Genomic DNA, 18,828 nt, shown 5'->3' with positions numbered 1-18,828 from the left:
CATTGAACAGGCTAAGTGGAAGTTTCGCCTGGAGCCTGACGGACACTAGGACCCCGGAAGGCAGTGGCTGTGTTCTTGGAGATGCTGTTGGGAAAGTCTGAGTGGGCTTGTTTACAGTAACCATACAGTAACCATGTTTTAGGGGCGGGTGGGAGGGGGGCGGCATTTCGCGGGGCAGTCGTGATTTACTCAGCGCATCAGCTTCCGTCCAGAGGTGTATAAAAGGGAGCGGAGCGAGCGGTGAGGGAGTAGAGTTGTGAAGCGACGCTGAAGCTGACAAAGAAGCTACTGCAGAATCCGAGCAGAGTGTCCAGCACAGCAGAGAGAGAGAGAGAGAGAGAGCACTGTCTGGCACCGTAAGTCACTCAATGTGCTGTGTGCACTTTGTGTGTGTGTGTTTATTCCTCTAACCCTGTGTGTGTGTGTTTATATCTCCCATGTGTGCATCTTCCTCAGTAATATACGTGAGTGCGTCTAGCTATCCCGGTGTGTCCATTCCTACCCAGGTCTGTGCTGTCTCTCCTTGTCCTAACTTTGTGCAATTAATGTTTAACCCTCGAGGCCCTGTGTATGTGTGCCCGTGTGTGAATCTATGTTCGTCCTGTCTGTTTATGTTCACACGTCCGCATTTGTGCATGTGTCCATTTATATTTGTCTGTGTGTATGTTTGTGTGTGTGCATGTTTCTGTCTGTGTCCATGTGTGTGTATGTATGTTTGTGTGTGTGCATGTTTCTGTCTGTGTCTGTGTGTGTGTGTATGTATGTTTGTGTGTGTGCATGTTTCTGTCTGTGTCCATGTGTGTGTGCATGTTTCTGTGCGTGTGCATGTCTTTTTGAAATTAATTGACGGGATGTGGGCGTTGTTGACTAGACCAACATTTGTTGCCCATCCCTAGTTGCCCCTCGGGAAGGTGGTGGGTGAGCTGTCTTCTTGAGCCCCTGCAGTCCCCGAGTTGTAGGTGCACCCACTGCGCTGTTAGGGAGGGAGTTCCAGGGGTTTGCCCCCAGCGACAGTGAAGGAACGGCCGATATATTTCCCAGTCGGGGCGGGGAGTGACTGGGAGGGGAACCTCCAGGTGGTGGGGTTCCCAGGTATCTGCTGCCCTTGTCCTTCTAGATGGTAGAGGTGGTGGGTTTGGAGGTGCTGCCTAAGGAGCCTTGGTGAGTTGCTGCGGTGCATCTTGTAGACGGTACACACGGCTGCCACTGTGCGTCGGTGGGGGAGGGAGTGAATGTTTGTGGAAGGGGGAGCAATCAAGCGGGGCTGCTTTGTCCTGGATGGTGTTGAGCTTCTTGAGTGTTGTTGGAGCTGCGCTCATCCAGGCAAGTGGAGAATATTCCATCACACTCCTGCGTGTCAGTGTCTGTATGTGCGTCTGTCCCTCTGCCTGGGCAATGTCGCAATCGTGGCGGGAAAGAGCTTTAGAAACTTGCACGGGTCTCTCTCTCTCTCTGCTTGGAATCCCCGGGTTCTCCCGTGAACCTTGCTGCAGTCGATAGAGCTGGGCTGGCAAGTTGGGGACATGCCTCTGATCGGCCCGGCCAGGACACAGGAACTGGAGAGGATACGTGCTGTAAATCGGCGACGCATGTCCAGCTGGAGCCAGCGTGGGCTGAGGCACTCCCAATCCCTCCTGAGACACAACATTGGTTTGCGTTCGGAGTGTTTCTAATTCTGTCTGCGTCAGGAAGTGGCTTCGTTTTAATAAGTAGCAGAGTAGCGTCTTTATTTATCTTCTGTTTGTCTCGACGGAGAGCGTACTCACCCTCTGAGTCAGGAAGCTGTGGGTTCAATTGCCACTCCACCGACCTTACACCCCATCTGGGGAATACTGCATTGTTAGAGGTGCTGTCTTGAGTTGAGAGATTAAGTGGAGATTGCTGTCTTAATCGGCTCAAGTGGTTGAGGTGCAGGTTAAATGATGCCGCAATGTTGGAGACTCTGAATGCAAGCCCCCCCCCCCCCCCCCCCCCCCCCCCCCCCCCCGAACCTGCAGAACTGCCTCTTAATCCCTCTTCCCATTCCAGCCCCAAAACGGATAGAAAGACGCCGGATCGGTGGCCGCCCATGGGATCTTCCTGTGCACGTAAATTCAGCGGCTGCCCCCTTTCCCCCAGCCAGGCGGGCTAGCCAACTGGCCCACCCTAGTTCATTTCCGTTTGCTCGAACCGATTGGCTCCTCTCCCCGCGCCCCCCCCACCTCTCTCCCCCCTTTCCCCCCCCCCCCATCTCTGCCCACCCCCACCCCACTCTCCCTCAAGGTGCCCGCCTCACCGGCAGCCCTGTGGCACCTCGCGGTCTGCGCCTGGAGTGGTGTCGCCGGGTTATTCGACTGCGGAGGCATCGCGCTCCTTGAAACCTTCCTTTGACCCTCTGGCGCCCGGGCGCGCTCATTTCCCCGGCGGTGGAGGCAGAGGGGGGCATGATCGGGGTTTGAGGGTGGAGTGGAGTGGCGGGGGGGGGGGGGGGGGGGGGGGAGGTTGTACTGGGGAACCTGGAGACCCTGCATTGATGTAGCGCCTGACACCAGCTTGGGGGAGGGGGACACCCTGATCCCGCTTCTTCGCACAGCGTAGAGGTTAGGACCTTGAACGTGGTGTGACGCAGGCATGCCCAATCGATGCCTTCTGCAGGAAATTGAAATTGCCCCTTCGTGTCCAAAGAGGTCAGGTGGAACTATAGGGATAGGACGAAGTCGCGGGCTTAGGAAGGCGGCTCTTTCAGAGGGTCGTTGCGGACTCGATGGGCCGAAAGGCCTCTTTCTGCACTGTAGGGATTCGATGGCTGAACTGTGGCCTAACCCCCATACACCTGCTGTTGGCCCTGAATACCTCTTGCTCAACAAAAATGTATTAATCTCAGAATTTAAAGTTATCCAGCATCAATTCTGTGAGTCACAGCTGCCGCGTTGTCCTTGGCTGTCAATTAGTGCACAGCAAGCTCCCACTGACATATAATTCGGCACTGACTAGATCGGCTGGTGTTTGTGATGTTTCTCTCTCTCTCTCTCTCTGACCGTTCACACTCTCCTCTCCTTTTCCAGGTACCCTGGGGACCATGAAGATCAGCAGCAGCTCCGCCCTGTGCTTGGCCACCCTCCTGGTCGTCACGGCAACCCTCTCCGACGCCGTCAAGGGCCGGCCCGTGTCCGAGCTCAGCGCCGACTTTGGGATACGCCTCTTCCGGGAAATTGCCGCCTCTGCCGGGGACCGGAACGTGGTGTTCTCGCCCCACGGCGCGGCGACCCTGATGGGAATGGTGCAGCTGGGAGCGGCCGGCGACACGCTGGCGCAGCTGGCGTCCGCCATGGGATTTCGGCTGGAAGGTGAGCTGGGCTTTCCCGGTGTCTGCTGGGAAGTTTGTCAACTGTGGCCTTGGTCTCCGGATTGAAATCCTTCCCTGTAATTCACACATGAAACCTCACGGCACCGGCGAGTGAGTGAGTGACTGAGCGACTGAGTGAGTGACTGAGCGACTGAGTGAGTGAGTGAGCGACTGAGTGAGTGAGTGAGCGACTGAGTGAGTGAGTGAGCGACTGAGTGAGTGAGTGAGCGACTGAGTGAGTGAGTGAGCGACTGAGTGAGTGAGTGAGCGACTGAGTGAGTGAGCGACTGAGTGAGCGAGTGAGTGACTGCCTGAGTGAGTGAGTGAATGAGCTTGTGTCTGCCAGTCTCTCTCAGTATCACTCTCTGTGCCTCTCTCTCTCTGTCCCTGTGTGTATGTGTCTTTCTGTCTGTGCATGTGAGTGTGTGTGTTTGGGTGGATGAATGTGTTTATGTGAGTGAGTGTGTGTGTGTCTGAGCGAGTGTGTGTGTGTCTGAGCGAGTGTGTGTGTACGTGAGCAAGTGCGTGTGTGTGTGTGCATGAGTGGTGAGTGTGCGTGAGCGAGTGCATGTGAGTGGTGAGTGTGACTGAGTGAGCGAGTGTGCGTGGGTGGATGAATGTGTTTGTATGAGCGAGTGTATGTGAGTGACTTGAGTGTGAGTGTGTGTGTGAGTGTTGAGTGTGTCTGAGCGAGTGTGTGTGTGTGTGCATGAGTGGTGAGTGTGTGTGTGAGTGCGTGAGCGAGTGCGCGTGTGTGTGTGAGTGATGAGTGTGAGTGAGTGTGTGATGTGTGTGAGCGAGTGCGTGTGAGTGATGTGTGTGAGCGAGTGTGTGTGAGTGATGAGGGTGAGTGTGAGTGAGTGAGTGAGTGAGCGAGTGAGCGAGTGCGCGTGTGTGAGTGTGAGTGAGTGTGTGAGCGAGTGTGTGTGAGTGATGAGTGTGTGTGTGGTGAGTGTGAGTGAGTGAGCGAGTGTGTGTGTCTGGGTGGATGAATGTGTTTGTATGAGTGAGTGTATGTGAGTGACTTGAGTGTGAGTGTGTGTGTGAGTGTTGAGTGTGTCTGAGCGAGTGTGTGTGTGTGAGTGCGTGAGCGAGTGCGCGTGTGTGTGTGAGTGATGAGTGTGAGTGAGTGTGTGATGTGTGTGAGCGAGTGCGTGTGAGTGATGTGTGTGAGCGAGTGCGTGTGAGTGATGAGTGTGAGCGAGCGTGTGAGTGATGTGTGTGAGCGAGTGTGTGTGAGTGATGAGTGTGTGTGTGATGAGTGTGAGTGAGTGAGCGAGTGAGCGAGTGCGCGTGTGTGTGTGTGAGTGTGAGTGAGTGTGTGAGCGAGTGTGTGTGAGTGATGAGTGTGTGTGTGGTGAGTGTGAGTGAGTGAGCGAGTGTGTGTGTCTGGGTGGATGAATGTGTTTGTATGAGTGAGTGTGTGTGCGTGAGTGGTGAGTGTGTCTGAGCGAGTGTGCGTGAGTGGTGAGTGGTGAGTGTGAGAGCAAGTGTGTGGGTGGATGAATGTGTTCGTGTGTGTAAGTGTGTGTGTGAGTGGGTGAGCAAGTGTGTTTGTGTGTGTGTGTGTGTCTCTCTCTTCCTGCCTGTCTCTTTGTGTCTCTCTCTTGCCCCCGTGTCTCAGTCTTTCACTGTCTCTGTACCTTTCCGTCTCTCAATTTGGTTCTGATAGAGGTGTTACTTCTTCATTCTCGCTCTCTTGCTGTGTCCCCCCCCCTCGCCCTGCTCTATCGCCCCACGTCACTCTTTCTCTCACTCTCTCACTCTCTCTCTCTCTCTCTCTCTCTCTCTCTCTCTCTCTCCCCCCTTTCCCCCTCTCACTGCCTCTTTCCCCCTACTGCTGTGCCCCACTTGCCTTATTACTCTCTCTTGTTCACTTTCCCTCCTTCTCTCTCTCTGTCTCTATCACACTCTCTACCTCCGTCACCTCTATCACCCTCTCCACCCGTCTGCGTCCTGCTTTCTCTCCGCTGTGTCTTGTGGGCTAACGCGCGGATTGAGCCCGGGGGCGATCTGGACACCGGGCATGTGAGCGAAGCGTGCGTCAAGGGGGGGCGGTGATTAACCTGTCGGCGTGAATCAGTCCTCAGTCTCATCCTGCCTTTGAGCTGCCCTGCCCTGAGTCAGGCGGTGCACACGACCAGGTGCGGATTACTCGGAAGATTGGGGGATGCAGATCAGGGAAACCGCACAGCCGACAGAAACAAAACAATTGAAACGCTTCGTGGCAGCGCCTGCGACAGCTAACCGAGGCCCTCTGCTGGCAGCAGTCGGCCATTGCCAGACCTGACCACCACAGCTCATCGGCCTCAGAACCGCACAATCATTACGGTGCAGGAGGGTGGCCATTCGGCGCCCCCTGCCCGGCTCGCCGGATGAGCACATAGTGCCATTCTCCCGCCTGCTCCCCGTAATCCGGCGCATTCTCTATTTTCGGATAGCGGTCCAATTTCCCTTGGAAAGCCACATTTGAAACTGCCTCCACCACACTCTCAGGCAGCCCATTCCAGAAGGGAAAAAAAAACAGGGAAACGGGAATACTGGTCCGAACTGGGCTTGTAACCCTAGGGAAGGGGTGGCGCAGTGGTTAGCACTGCTGCCTCGGGTTCGATCCCGGCCCCGGGTCACTGTCCGTGCGGAGTTTGCACATTCTCCCCGTGTCTGCGTGGGTCTCACCCCCACAACCCAAAAGATGTGCGGGGTAGGTGGATTGGCCGCGCTAAATTGCCCCTTAAATGTATAAAAAAAAAAAATTGGGTACTCGAAACCTTAAAGTGGGACACCAGGGTGCCAGGAGATGGAGAGGGTTAAGGAGGAAGGAACTCAGGGGTTCATGGAATTAATTTTCTTGCTGGCAGATAAGGGCGTACCTCTGGCCCTCAAGCACCTCCAGAAGGATCTGACCTCCAAGAGCAACCAGGACATTGTCTACGTGGCCAACAGCGCGTTCATCCAGAGGAACATGCAGCTCCTGAGAGCGTACCAGAAGAATTATCGCAGGCTGTTCAATGGCTGGCCAAAGCAAGTGTTCTTCCAGCAATCCAAGATGGCCACCTACATCATCAACAAGTGGGTCGAAAGGCAAACCAGAGGTGAGACCACAGCTCCTGTTTTCATCAATTTATCAACAAACTCCTCGGGGGTGGGGGGGGTTTGGGCGGGACGCTGATGGTGATATTTTATTCTGGGCCTCGGAGTCCGACCCAACCTGTCTGACAAAAATAATCTCCACCCGCTCTACTTTCTTTCTGTTTTGAAGTCACTCAATTAGGGCACAGACTCCCAGCTTCACCCCTGGGCCCTGTGTTTACCTGTTTGATGGGGACAGTGTAGATGGAGCTTTACTCTGTATCTAACCCCGTGCTGTACCTGTCCTGGGAGTGTTTGATGGGGACAGTGTAGAGGGAGCTTTACTCTGTATCTAACCCCGTGCTGTACCTGTCCTGGGAGTGTTTGATGGGGACAGTGTAGAGGGAGCTTTACTCTGTATCTAACCCCGTGCTGTACCTGTCCTGGGAGTGTTTGATGGGGACAGTGTAGAGGGAGCTTTACCCTGCATCTAACCCCGTGCTGTACCTGTCCTGGGTGTGTTTGATGGGGACAGTGTAGAGGGAGCTTTACCCTGTATCTAACCCCGTGCTGTACCTGTCCTGGGTGTGTTTGATGGGGACAGTGTAGAGGGAGCTTTACTCTGTATCTAACCCCGTGCTGTACCTGTCCTGGGAGTGTTTGATGGGGACAGTGTAGAGGGAGCTTTACTCTGTATCTAACCCTGTGCTGTGCCTGTCCTGGGAGTGTTTGATGGGGACAGTGTAGAGGGAGCTTTACTCTGTATCTAACCCCGTGCTGTACCTGTCCTGGGAGTGTTTGATGGGGACAGTGTAGAGGGAGCTTTACTCTGTATCTAACCCCGTGCTGTGCCTGCCCTGGGAGTGTTTGATGGGGACAGTGTAGAGGGAGCTTTACTCTGTATCTAACCCCGTGCTGTACCTGTCCTGGGAGTGTTTGATGGGGACAGTGTAGAGGGAGCTTTACTCTGTATCTAACCCCGTGCTGTACCTGTCCTGGGAGTGTTTGATGGGGACAGTGTAGAGGGAGCTTTACTCTGTATCTAACCCCGTGCTGTACCTGTCCTGGGAGTGTTTGATGGGGACAGTGCAGAGGGAGCTTTACTCTGTCTCTAACCCCGTACTGTACCTGTCCTGGGAGTGTTTGATGGGGACAGTGTAGAGGGAACTTTACTCTGTATCTAACCCCGTGCTGTACCTGTCCTGGGAGTGTTTGATGGGGACAGTGTAGAGGGAGCTTTACTCTGTCTCTAACCCTGTGCTGTACCTGTTTTGGGAGTGTTTGATGGGGACAATCTGTATCTAACTCTGTGCTGTATCTGTACTTCAAAAGTGACAACTGGGGAACAAAATTATAACAGTGCACCCTGTGCTGAGGTTGATGTGCAGAAAATAATATATCTGAAAGAGACCAAAAACAATTGGGGTGGGACAGAGTGGGGGTTGGCAGAGAGGGGCGAGTGGGTTTGTAGGGGGAAGGCGGAAGCAAATCGGAGGATAGGAACACCCAGGATATTGTGCTAGCTCCCACTCTACCTTGGCGTTGGGTTTTGTCACACTTTGCGCCGTCTCTATTTAATTGTACTCGTCCCCTTCTCTTCCCTCCCGCGCTCTCTCTCTCTCTCTCCAGGTATGATCCCTAACTTCCTTCGTCCGGGTTTGCTGGATCCCGTTCTAACCCGCATGGTCCTGCTCAATGCCGTCTACTTCAAGGGCGTGTGGAAGATTCCGTTCCCGGCCGAGGGCACGCACCAGCGGGAGTTCTACAAGGAAGATGGCACCAAGATCCTGGTCCCCATGATGGCACAGAGCGCCAAATTAAATGCCAGTGAGTATAAATGGGCCGCTGGACGTCCGGGGATGGGGTGGGGACGGGGGGGGGGGGGGGGGGGGGAGTTCCCTCTTTGTACATGACTCACTCCCCTCTCTGTTGCCTGGGTAATCAGCTCTGAAATTGCCTCCCTCTATTGCCCAGCGGCAGTGAAGAAAGGAAGAAAGGGCCGATGTATTTCCGAGTCAGAATGGCAAGCGGCTTTGTGGTTTACTTTTTTTCCTTGACGTATCTCGGGCTGCGTTGGGGCCAAAATTGTGCTGCGGTTTGATGCCGGAGGTAAAGGATTAATCCGGCCTCAACTTGGCAGCTGCTTCCTAACTCCTCTGTGCAGTCCCCTTGCGCATCCCTGACACATGAGGCCAGCGTGTGCTGCCCTCACCCACTTTAGAGCTGGTTCCGGCCAACAGTTGAAGAGGGAGACGCCGTCTGAGGAAGGGAGCAGCAGGCAAGCTAACTACTAGGCCCGGCGACCCTCGCCCACAGTCTAATCCCACTCTCCGACATCTAGATTATTACACCAGTTGCTCCAGTTAAAGGCAGTTGTGCTGCGCTCGGAGGCGTCTCTCATATATAAAGGGAAACTCTCATTGATGTTCTCTGAGTCAGCTGTGGTTTAAAAACCTCACTCCAGGGGCCTGAACACAGAGGCTCCAACTGAGTAGTGACTGGGTGGCGAGCATCGGTGGAGGGTTTGAGAACGAGGGGGCACAGGATTGGTTACAGGAGCGACGGAGACGGGAGGATAACCCTTCTCTCCCCGGCCAGGGGGTTAGGATCGGGAAAGGCGCTGCCCGAGATTGTGGCGGAGGAAGGTTCAATCGAGGGTTTTCCAGAGGGAGATCGGATTGTGAATTGGAAAAGGCTGTTCAGGGAGAAGGCGGGAGCGTAGGCTGAGGCTTGTTGCTCATTCGGAGATCCGACGCCGACCGGACGGGCCGAATGGCCTCATTCTGTGGTGTAACAATTCTGTGACGCCTTATTCTGTTTCTGCCGCTCTGGGTGGAGGGATGAATGTTGGCCAAGGGCCAATTGAACAGCTCTCCTTCGAACTTGGGGGGGGTCTTTTATGTTCACCTTGACGGCCCGAGGACTCTGGCTTTAACGTCTCATCTGACAGTGCAGCACTCCCCGAGTGCCGTGGTGGGGTGTGGGCCTGGGTTATGCGTTCAGGCCTGTGCAGTGAGTGGGGTTAGAGCGCGCCCTCCTGGCTTGGAGGGGCGACTGCAACCCAGCGCACCCGTGCTCATGCTGGGCTCTATCCTTGCGGCTCTATCAACGCAAGCTAATTAAACCAACCCAACGAGGCGTCACGCGGAGCCGGCCGGTTGATTGGCGGGCCAGAGAACCAATCCCGATGCTCTTATCTCTCCAGGTGAATTTGTGACCCCCACTGGCCTGGACTACGATGTCATTGAGCTGCCGTACCACGGGGAGACCCTCAGCATGTACATTGTGGCTCCGTACCTGAAGACGGTGCCGCTCTCCGCCCTCACGAACATCATTACTGCCTCGCTGATCAACGAGTGGAAGAGCAACCTGGAGACGGTGAAACGCCACCTCGTCCTGCCCAAGTAAGTGGCTTTGTGTCGCGGGGTGGTGGGGGGCAGTATTTACCGCTGGTGCCTTCTAGATTCGCGATCGTCGTAATTTTGGGGGGGAGGGCGTTTAAATGGGAATTAGAGAGATCTGACAAGATCTCTGGATTCCGCCCACAATACGCGTGACCCAGATCGGCACCGTGAAGTGAGCTTTACTCTGCCGCGCCTATCTAATCGGCACCCGGGGCGTAGGTAAGGTGCTCTTTCAGGGGCCGGTATAGACTCGATGGGGCGATTGCCTCCTTCTGCACTGTAAATTCGATGATCTACCGGCTTCGCCGAGGAGACTCCAGACAGGTGGCACCCTGGCACTGCCGAGGGGCCCAAGTGGCATGCCAGGCTGGCATGGGCACTGCCAGGGTGTCAATCTGGGGGTACCAAGGTGGCATTTTGCCCGCGCTGGGGATCAGACCCGGGGGTGCCCTGCCCGTCTGAGGTAGGTGCGGTAGGAGGGGCTCAGAGACCCCCCCCCCCCCAACACCTGACTTGGAGCATTGGGGTGGGTGCGTGTCGGGGTTCAAGAGATCCGGCAGCCATTTTGAAAATGGCGGCCCAATCTCTTCCTGCCCTGGCAAGCGGAGCTCTGTTGATTTTCCGTTAGGTCGCGCCCAGAGACCTGACCTGACCCTCGTGTACATAAGAACCAGGACATTTGGCCCCTCAAACCTGCTCCACCATTCAATACGATCAAAGCTGATCTGATTGTGGCGTCACTTTCCTGCCTGTCCTTGACCCGCCCAAAACACGTCCAACGCAGCTCTGAACGTGACCCAGCCTCCACTGCTCACGGGGGAGCGGATTAATAAAAGGTGCGACCCTCTGAGAGACAAAATTCACGCTCATCTCCATCTTAAACATTACGCTCCAACAAGGTCACCTCCCATTCTCTAACCCCCAAAGAGTGTAGGCCACATCGGCTCAACAATTCCTCAGCCCAGGAAGAGGAGAGCAATGTCTCCCAAAGAATCCCGACAGTGCAGAAGGAGGCCATTCGGCCCATCGAGTCTGCACCGACCCTCCGATAGAGCATCCTACCCAGGCCGGCTCCCCCACCCTATCCCCAAAACCCCACCTAACCTGGACACTTTAGGGGCAATTTTATCACGGCCGATCCACCTAACTTGCTCATCTTTCGGGACTTGTGGGAGGAAACCGGAGCACCCGGAGGAAACCCACGCAGGCACGGGGGAGAACGTGCAGACTCCGCACAGACAGTGACCTGAGGCTGGAATGGAACCCGGGTCCCCGGCGCTGTGAGGCAGCCGCGCTAACCCGCTGTGCCACCGTGCCGACCGAACTAAAGGCAGTCACTGAGTCGGGAGCCAGGTCTTAACCAGGGAGGAGTTACCAGGCCCGGGATGGGTGAGGGAACTGGATTAACATACAGCAATAACCTCGAGGTGAGGGGTTATTGAGTGCAGTCCGTAACAGAGGGTGCTGGGCGGAGGGAGGTTACCGAGAGAGCTGGGATATCAATAAAGCTTTGCATTGAAAATTCATTGACGGGATGTGGGGGTCGCTGGCCGGGACCAGTATTTGTTGCCCACCCCTAATTGGCCCCTTCAGAAGGTGGTGGGTGAGCCGCCACCTTGAACCCGCTGCAGTCCCCGTGTGGTGTAGGTACACCCACCGTGCTGTTAGGGAGGGATTTTGACCCAGCGACAGTGAAGGGACGGCCCATACATCTCCGAGTCGGGAGGGGAATTCGAGGTGGAGTTTTAGTAATTATCCAAGGACCGATGCAGTTAAATTAAGTCTGTCGACTGCCGGCAGATTAACTTTTGGCAGCCTGGCCCCCCCAGAGCATGTTTATAACGTCAGCCCGGCACGTTGCGATTGATCCAATACAACCCGGCCAAGCGGGACGAGATGGTTTTGCTCGGCATCTCCCTTGACATATTTCCCTTTTTGTTTTCCCGGCAGATTTTCCCTGGATAGCGAGACGGATCTGAGAAAGCCGCTGTCAGGCATGGGAATAACAGACATGTTCAACGAGGGGAAGGCAGACTTTACAAAGATCAACAGTAAGTGTTCGCCCCGGGCAGACTTGGCAGGGGGGGGGGGGGGGGGTGGGGGGGAGTGGTGCGGATGGAGGGAACGCTCCCTGATTTGGCCGAACGCGAGAAATCGATTAACCCCTTCCTCTCCTTCTCCCCCGCTACAGAAACGGAGCCGCTGTTTGTGTCAAAGGCTCTGCAGAAAGTAAAGATTGAAGTTAACGAGAGTGGAACCAAAGCGTCTTCGGCCACAGGTGAGTCCATAAGACATAGGAGCAGAATTAGGCCACTCGGCCCATCGAGTCTGCTCCGCCATTAGTGACGTTTAAGGGGCATCTTGACAAATACATGAATAGGATGGGAATAGAGGGATACGGACCCCGGAAGTGTAGAAGATTTTAGTTTAGACGGGCAGCATGGTCGGCGCAGGCTTGGAGGGCCGAAGGGCCTGTTCCTGTGCTGTACTGTTCTTTGTTCGATCATAGCGAATATTTTCTCATCCCCATTCTCCTGCCTTCTCCCCATAACCCCTGATCCCTTATTAATCAAGAACCTATCTATCTCTGTCTTAAAGACGCTCAGTGATTTGGCCTCCACAGCCTTCTGCGGCAAAGAGTTCCACAGATTCACCACCCTCTGGCTGAAGAAATTCCTCCTCCATCTCTGTTTTAAAGGGTCGTCCCTTTAGTCGGAGTCTCCCCGTCCTTGCTGAGTTCTCCAATGTAGCAAGTTTATTCCAGATGTTGGGTGCACAGCGGGCAGATGGAAAATCCACTGCCCATGACAAGACCTGGCTGATGTTCAATCAAGTGCGAGTGACATACACAGTGGGCTGCCCCATATAGTGGATTTCACACACCCGCAACGTCCACTCAACGTTTCTGACTGGGTTCTGTCGCTTCCATGGTACCTTACATCTCCCCCACCCAGCCTTCCAAACTGGGGGGGGGTTGGGGAGGTTTGTGCGGGGGTGGAGCCTGCTACTCGGCTACGTGGGGCATCACAGCTGAGTCCCAATTCCTGACGGGGATTGGTGGCAGCTGCTCGCCGGCTGACGTTGGCCACTCCCCAGCCCATGGGTAACCCAGAGCCAATGCTGCGCTTGTCCCTGGCTGAGATCACCCGACTGCCACGGGCCTGTATCTGCTCTGCACCGCACCCGGCTCCGCCCCTAACTCAATACCAGTACCCCGCTTCCTCTCAGGGGCTGCCAGCAAAGAGCCCCCCAGTCACTTATAGAATCCCTACAGTGCAGAAGGAGGCCATTTGGCCCATCGAGTCTGCACCGACCCACCCTGAAAGAGCATCCTACCTAGGCCAGCTCCACCGTAACCCCAACTAGCCGGCACAACTCTGGACAACGAGTGGCAATTCAGCGTGGCCAATCCGCCCTAATCTGCACATCTTTGGACTGGACTCAATAGCGACCAAGAGTTTTGCTATTCCTTCCTTTGGTGTTCGCTCTTCGAGGTGGTGATGGGTTACCATGTGTCTGGGAGGGTTCTGATGGGTAGGTAGGTAGGTGACTGCTAGGACCCATCTGGTCCTGGAAGGTTCTGTTGCAAACAGGAGAGAATAATGCAGGAGACGGAGTTACGGGCGGCTATCCGGCTCGGGGCGTTGCCTCTTTTCCGTTTTCCCTTTGCCTCTGATACTCGCTTGCTTTTGGGATGACGCCGCACCATTTTGAAAAACAATTTGGTTGCGCTATTTGCCGCCAACCTGGACTCGGGGTCGATGCCGAAGCTCTGAAGGGACGTTTTCAGGGTGTGGTCCTTCCTCCGACCCCCAGGAAGACCCACCCCAGACTTGAGCTCGCCCGGGGCCCGGGTGAACGCCTCGGTTCAGATGCCATCCTCTTCCTGTCCGCACGCAGCTCGCCGACATTCAACCGAAGGAAGTTTCACTGCTGCCACTCAATGGCTGACGGGGCGAATTGTAGAGGCGGGCGCGGTTGAATATCGAGTCAACGATCCGCTCGCTGACTAACCATGGCTGCCATTTTGTTTTTGTTTCTAACAGCCGCCATCTTTTACGAGCGCATGGCTCCGCTCGAGGTTGTGATCGACCGGCCCTTCCTATTCTTGGTGCGACACAACCCCACAGGTAAGCCAATTAAATTCGCGGAGGGTCGCCCTGCCACCTGGGGGTGGGGGGAGGGAAGCCCATTGACACCCCACTGACACCCCACTGTTGCATGGGAATGGAAGCAGAGGTAGGTTATTGTGGCGAATGTCACTGAGTAATTCACACTGTATTTACCAATACTATTGTAAGCGCAGTAGCGTTATCCGACCACTAGGGGGAGTAGCTCTGGGAATGCTCAGGAGTTTGTACAGGGCTCCACCCTTAGCTCCGCCCACGACTCCTCCCCCTAGACTGCTGTATAAATAACCGTGTCCAGAGCCAGCCTGAGTTCATCGAGAGTTCAACGGGTAACAGGCTGGCTCTGAAGTAAGTAGATTAAATTGATGGTCCCATCAGTTACCCAGCTGCTCGGGCCTGTTGGGCCGTACATGGGAACATTAGGATCAGGAGTCGGGTTAGTCAGTCTCCTCCCACCTGCTCCATCATTGCTTTAGATAATTGCTGAGCTGTAGTGAATTCAGCATTGATGGCTAAAGGGTAGAGTATAAAAGTAAGGAAGTGTTGCTGCAACTGTACAATGCATTGGTGAGACCACACCTGGAGTATTGTGCACAGTTTTGGTCCCCTGATTTGAGGAGGGATTGGAAGCAGCTCAGAGGTTCACTGGATTGATTCTGGAGATGAGGGGCTTGTCTTGTGATGAGGGATGGAGCAGTTTAGGCCTATACTCTCTCAGAAGAGTGAGAGGAGATCTATTGAAGTATATAAGATGATTGAAAAAGGATACTTCCTCTTGAGGGGCAATCCAGAACGAGAGGTTACTGTCCTGGGATAAGGGGGAGCAGGTTTAAAATAGAGATGAGGAGATAGTTCTCTGATGTGATGGATGTCGGCACAGTGAGTAAATTTAAGGAGGAGATTAGATGGATTTTTAAATTAGCAGTGGGTTGAAGAGTTATGGAGAACGGGCCGGATAGTGGAGTTGAGGCTGGGACGAGATCGGCCACGATCGTATTGAATGGCGGAGCGGGCTCGTGGGGCTGAATGGCCCCACACCTGCCCCTGGTTCTCAGTGCAATCCCATTTCTGTTTTCCCATTTTTTGTGGGGCAAAATTAGGCTGTCATGAGCCTTGATTGGGTTGGATAGAAAGCACGCAGAGATGAGTTCTGGCTGAATAATGCTAATCCCACCTTCATCAACTGGACCTTAAAATTGCTGCACTCTCGAGGTGCAGAGGGATCTGGGTGTCCGGGTGCGTGAATCGCAAGATGTCAGCATGCGGGCACGGCAAGCGATTAGGAAGGCAAGTGGAATGCTGTCATTTAGCCCAAGGGGAGATGGAACACGAAAATAGGGTGTCTTTGCCACAGCTGGAAAGGGTTTTAGGCGAGGCCACACCTGGAATACTCAGAAGGCTAATGGAATGTTGTCCTTACTGATGAGAGGAATCGAACAGAAAAGCAAGGACGCTGTATGCTTCAGTTATGCACTGTTGCTTCACAATGCCAGGGACCCGGCTTCGATTCCTGGCTTGGGTCACCGTCTGTGCGGAGTCTGCACGTTCTCCCCTGTGTCTGCGTGGGTTTCCTCCAGGTGCTCCCATTTCCTCCCACAAGCCCCGAAAGACGTGCTGCTAGGTGATTGGACATTCTGAATTCTCCCTCCGTGTACCCGAACAGGCGCCGGAATGTGGCGACGAGGGGCTTTTCACAGTAACTTCATCGCAGTGTTAATGTGAGCCTACTTGTGGCAATAAAGATTATTATACAGGACATTGGTGAATACTGTATGCAGATTTGGTCTCCTTATGTAAACAAGGGTGTAAGCGGGTTGGAGGCGGTTCCCAAGGATCAATGAAAAGTAAAACTCTAAAGTCATTTAGAATCAGGAGCTCGATGTCTGGAAGTTAATATTTTTATACTTTGCCCATCCCTAGTTGCAATAAGTTGCTCTACTATGCTACTTCATTAATAGTTAAGAGTCAACCTTATTATTAGAGAATAGTGGTCATACTCCAGACTAGAATGGATAACGAAGACAAGTTTCCTTCCCTAATTAACCTTTAATGAGACTCTGACAGATTTATTACCAGCTGTTTTGATGCCAATATTTAATTTCTAGAATTTGTTTTTCTTTCAAATGCGGCTGTGGTAATCTGAGACCATAAAGATGGTTGTCGAATGTGTTGTCGCAAGGAAGAAACTTCTTTATCTAAATAAATAACAACGTTTAACAGGAACTCAGCAGAGCAGGGCAGCACGGTAGCATTGTGGATAGCACAACCGCTTCACAGCTCCAGGGTCCCAGGTTCGATTCCCGGCTTGGGTCACTGTCTGTGCGGAGTCTGCACATCCTCCCCGTGTGTGCGTGGGTTTCCTCCGGGTGCTCCGGTTTCCTCCACAGTCCAAAGATGTGCAGGTTAAGGTGGATTGGCCATGCTAAATTGCCCTTCGTGTCCAAAATTGCCCTTAGTGTTGGGTGGGGTTACTGGGTTATGGGGATAGGGTAGTGTCCAAAATTGCCCTTAGTGTTGGGTGGGGTTACTGGGTTATGGGGATAGGGTGGAGGTGTTGACCTTAGGTATGGTGCTCTTTCCAAGAGCTGGCGCAGACTCGATGGGCCGAATGGCCTCCTTCTGCACTGTAAATTCTATAAGTGTGTATAAATTCTATAAGTATGAAAACAGGAGGTGCAGTAAAACAGGTCTTGCTCACAGGTCACCCTCTTGCAGACCGAAAAAGCCCTCCCAAAGCTCGCACATGCTCAGAACCCTCAACAAACGCCAGGAAAACAATTGCAGAGGCTTATAAGAACAACAGCGGCGGAATTTAAATGTGCATCCTCTGACTCACAAATGGGGTGGGAGCGGGACGCCTAAGGATGGTCAGGAGGGTGAGGGAATGTGTTGTAAAGCTTTGACTGAAATAAAGTTGGGCATTAGTTTGATGACGGCGCTCGCTCTTGCTTTCCAGGCACCATTCTCTTCATGGGACAAGTTATGGAGCCATAGAAAAGTGGTAACTATTCAGACAAGACAATACTCAGGTATTCTATCTGTGGAAACCGGCAAGGAAGATACAGTCCTGGAAATAACTGGCAGAAAAATGTATAATGAGGAATGGAAGATTTGGGATTTTGACACGGGAGACGATGACCGTTTCCCTGCCTGAAACTTGCTCACATAGAACCAGAAGTGACCTTTGAACTTCAGCCTTCATTGATAAACACGGCCACAGAAATGGGTGGCCCGATTCATTTCAAGAGTCCTTCCCTGGTAGACACTCTACTCACGCCTCCCTTTCTCCCCTGCCCTGAGCTCTGAGACACTCGGACCACTTGTTGCCCCAGTTCCAACCTGCATTAACTTCCCACAAGGGTGTAGTTCGAGATGAATGCTTGGGACCGGCTATCCGTCATCCATCGTGTGTGGGTAAAAATTCAAGCTCCCTCCTTATTTACATGTATAGCTCTATAGCAAGACTTGCACTGTTGCATTATTAAAAAAAAAATTGCTTTACTATTGAAAATATGAAACCTCATAGTATAGTTTGTAATATATTTTTTGGGATTTATGTAATTTATTTCTTCGAACATTATAAGTATAGTATATTAATTAAAAACAAAAACCCTAAAAGCTATGTCGATACGTGGAATGTAAGCGTTGTGGAATAATTGACATTCAGTGGAATTCCAATCAGTCCAGTACTGAAGGTACTGAATTCTGGGGACAGGAGGAGGCCATTCAGCCCATCGGGCCTGCTCCACCATTCAACTCGATCACGGTTCACTCCAATCACCTGTCTATTGGTCAGGGGCTGGTTTAGCTCACCAGGCTAAATCGTTGGCTTTTAAAGCAGGCCAGCAGCGCGGTTCGATTCCCGTACCAGCCTCCCCGGTCAGGCGCCGGAATGTGGCGACTAGGGGCTTTGCACAGTAACTTCATTGAAGCCTACTTGTGACAATAAGCGATTTTCATTTTTTCATTTCATTATTGTTTCCCCAATTGCTTAATCACCTCGCCTGACAAAAATCTCTCCCTGTTTTGGAATTTGAGTTGACGCCCCTAACGTTGTGGTGGGTGGGGGGGGGGGGGGCTGAGGTGGTTAAGGGGGAAAGAGTTCCAGATTTCCTGTGCGCAAGTTCTGCTTGACGCTTTTTGACCATCGAGTCCGTGCTTCGGTTTGGAGCGGGGAAGTATTTTTACACTGCCGTCAAGCCCCCCTCCCAATGAGTTCTCGCAAGGAGTAGTTAGTGAGACGATCAAAAACCCCTGTCTGCACTTTCACCGAGCGTCAAGCTTTGATCCCCCAACGCCCCCCCCCCCCCCCCCCCCCCCCCCCCTCCCGCTCCAGCACTAAGCAAGGATTGTCAGACGTGCCAGGGGAAAGACCGCTCCCTCGATCCTTCGGCCGGGATGCATCGCCACCAACGTACAGCGAGGTGTCGGCGATTTGATGCCTCGATCGCCGCCCAGTCGTGTACTGGTCATCTGCCCCAGGGTTTTTGTCCAATGTTTTAAATCCGGCCATACCGAGATCAACCAGTGGATGGGCCAAGAGGAATAAAGTTGGGCCGTCCTCCTCCACTTGGAAATGACTAAACCACAAGCACTGGTTTCTTTTCTCCGTATTGTATGAATGTCTATCCAGGCTTAAGAGTATTTTTATATTGTTTACGTGACTGCATTTTCAATTTATTGTGAGGGAAAAATAGAGCCATTTGTATTTTCTGTGATTTGCAATAAGATTTAAAATAAATATCTGTCTCAACGAGCACGAGATTTCCATGATTGTTTATTCCTTTGCTTCGTTTTCAACCCTCCCTCTTCGGTAAAATTCAATCGCAATTGTTCTCTCAGATTCAACCCGGTCCCCATCTCGGAATCAGGATGTAGAATTAGTTTGCCTGTCTCTATC

The 18,828-nt window shown here is 53.3% G+C and overlaps 1 protein-coding gene across 1 annotated transcript; it reads left to right on the top strand.

Moving 5' to 3' along the window:
- Window positions 1-207: 207 nt before the first annotated feature.
- On the top strand, window positions 208-17,446 carry serpine1 (serpin peptidase inhibitor, clade E (nexin, plasminogen activator inhibitor type 1), member 1). The gene is made up of 9 exons (XM_038786798.1): window positions 208-356; window positions 3,045-3,326; window positions 6,184-6,417; window positions 8,024-8,221; window positions 9,600-9,798; window positions 11,749-11,849; window positions 11,990-12,076; window positions 13,845-13,928; window positions 16,885-17,446. Exons 2-9 carry the CDS (start codon window positions 3,059-3,061, stop codon window positions 16,920-16,922), a joined length of 1,209 nt encoding a protein of 402 aa, XP_038642726.1. The 5' UTR covers window positions 208-356; window positions 3,045-3,058; the 3' UTR covers window positions 16,923-17,446.
- Window positions 17,447-18,828: the final 1,382 nt, after the last annotated feature.

Source organism: Scyliorhinus canicula, chromosome 29 (assembly GCF_902713615.1).
Source record: "Scyliorhinus canicula chromosome 29, sScyCan1.1, whole genome shotgun sequence".
Taxonomy (NCBI): domain Eukaryota; kingdom Metazoa; phylum Chordata; class Chondrichthyes; order Carcharhiniformes; family Scyliorhinidae; genus Scyliorhinus; species Scyliorhinus canicula.
This window is presented reverse-complemented; position numbering and strand designations above follow the sequence as displayed.

What these genes read in the sequence shown, in the direction of transcription:
- serpine1 (XM_038786798.1), top strand. Translation starts at nt 3,059, where the DNA reads ATGAAGATCAGCAGCAGCTCCGCCCTGTGCTTGGCCACCCTCCTGGTC. An exon ending in CATGGGATTTCGGCTGGAAG is followed by an intron (nt 3,327 to 6,183) that starts GTGAGCTGGGCT and finishes TCTTGCTGGCAG; the next exon opens with ATAAGGGCGTACCTCTGGCC. An exon ending in GGTCGAAAGGCAAACCAGAG is followed by an intron (nt 6,418 to 8,023) that starts GTGAGACCACAG and finishes CTCTCTCTCCAG; the next exon opens with GTATGATCCCTAACTTCCTT.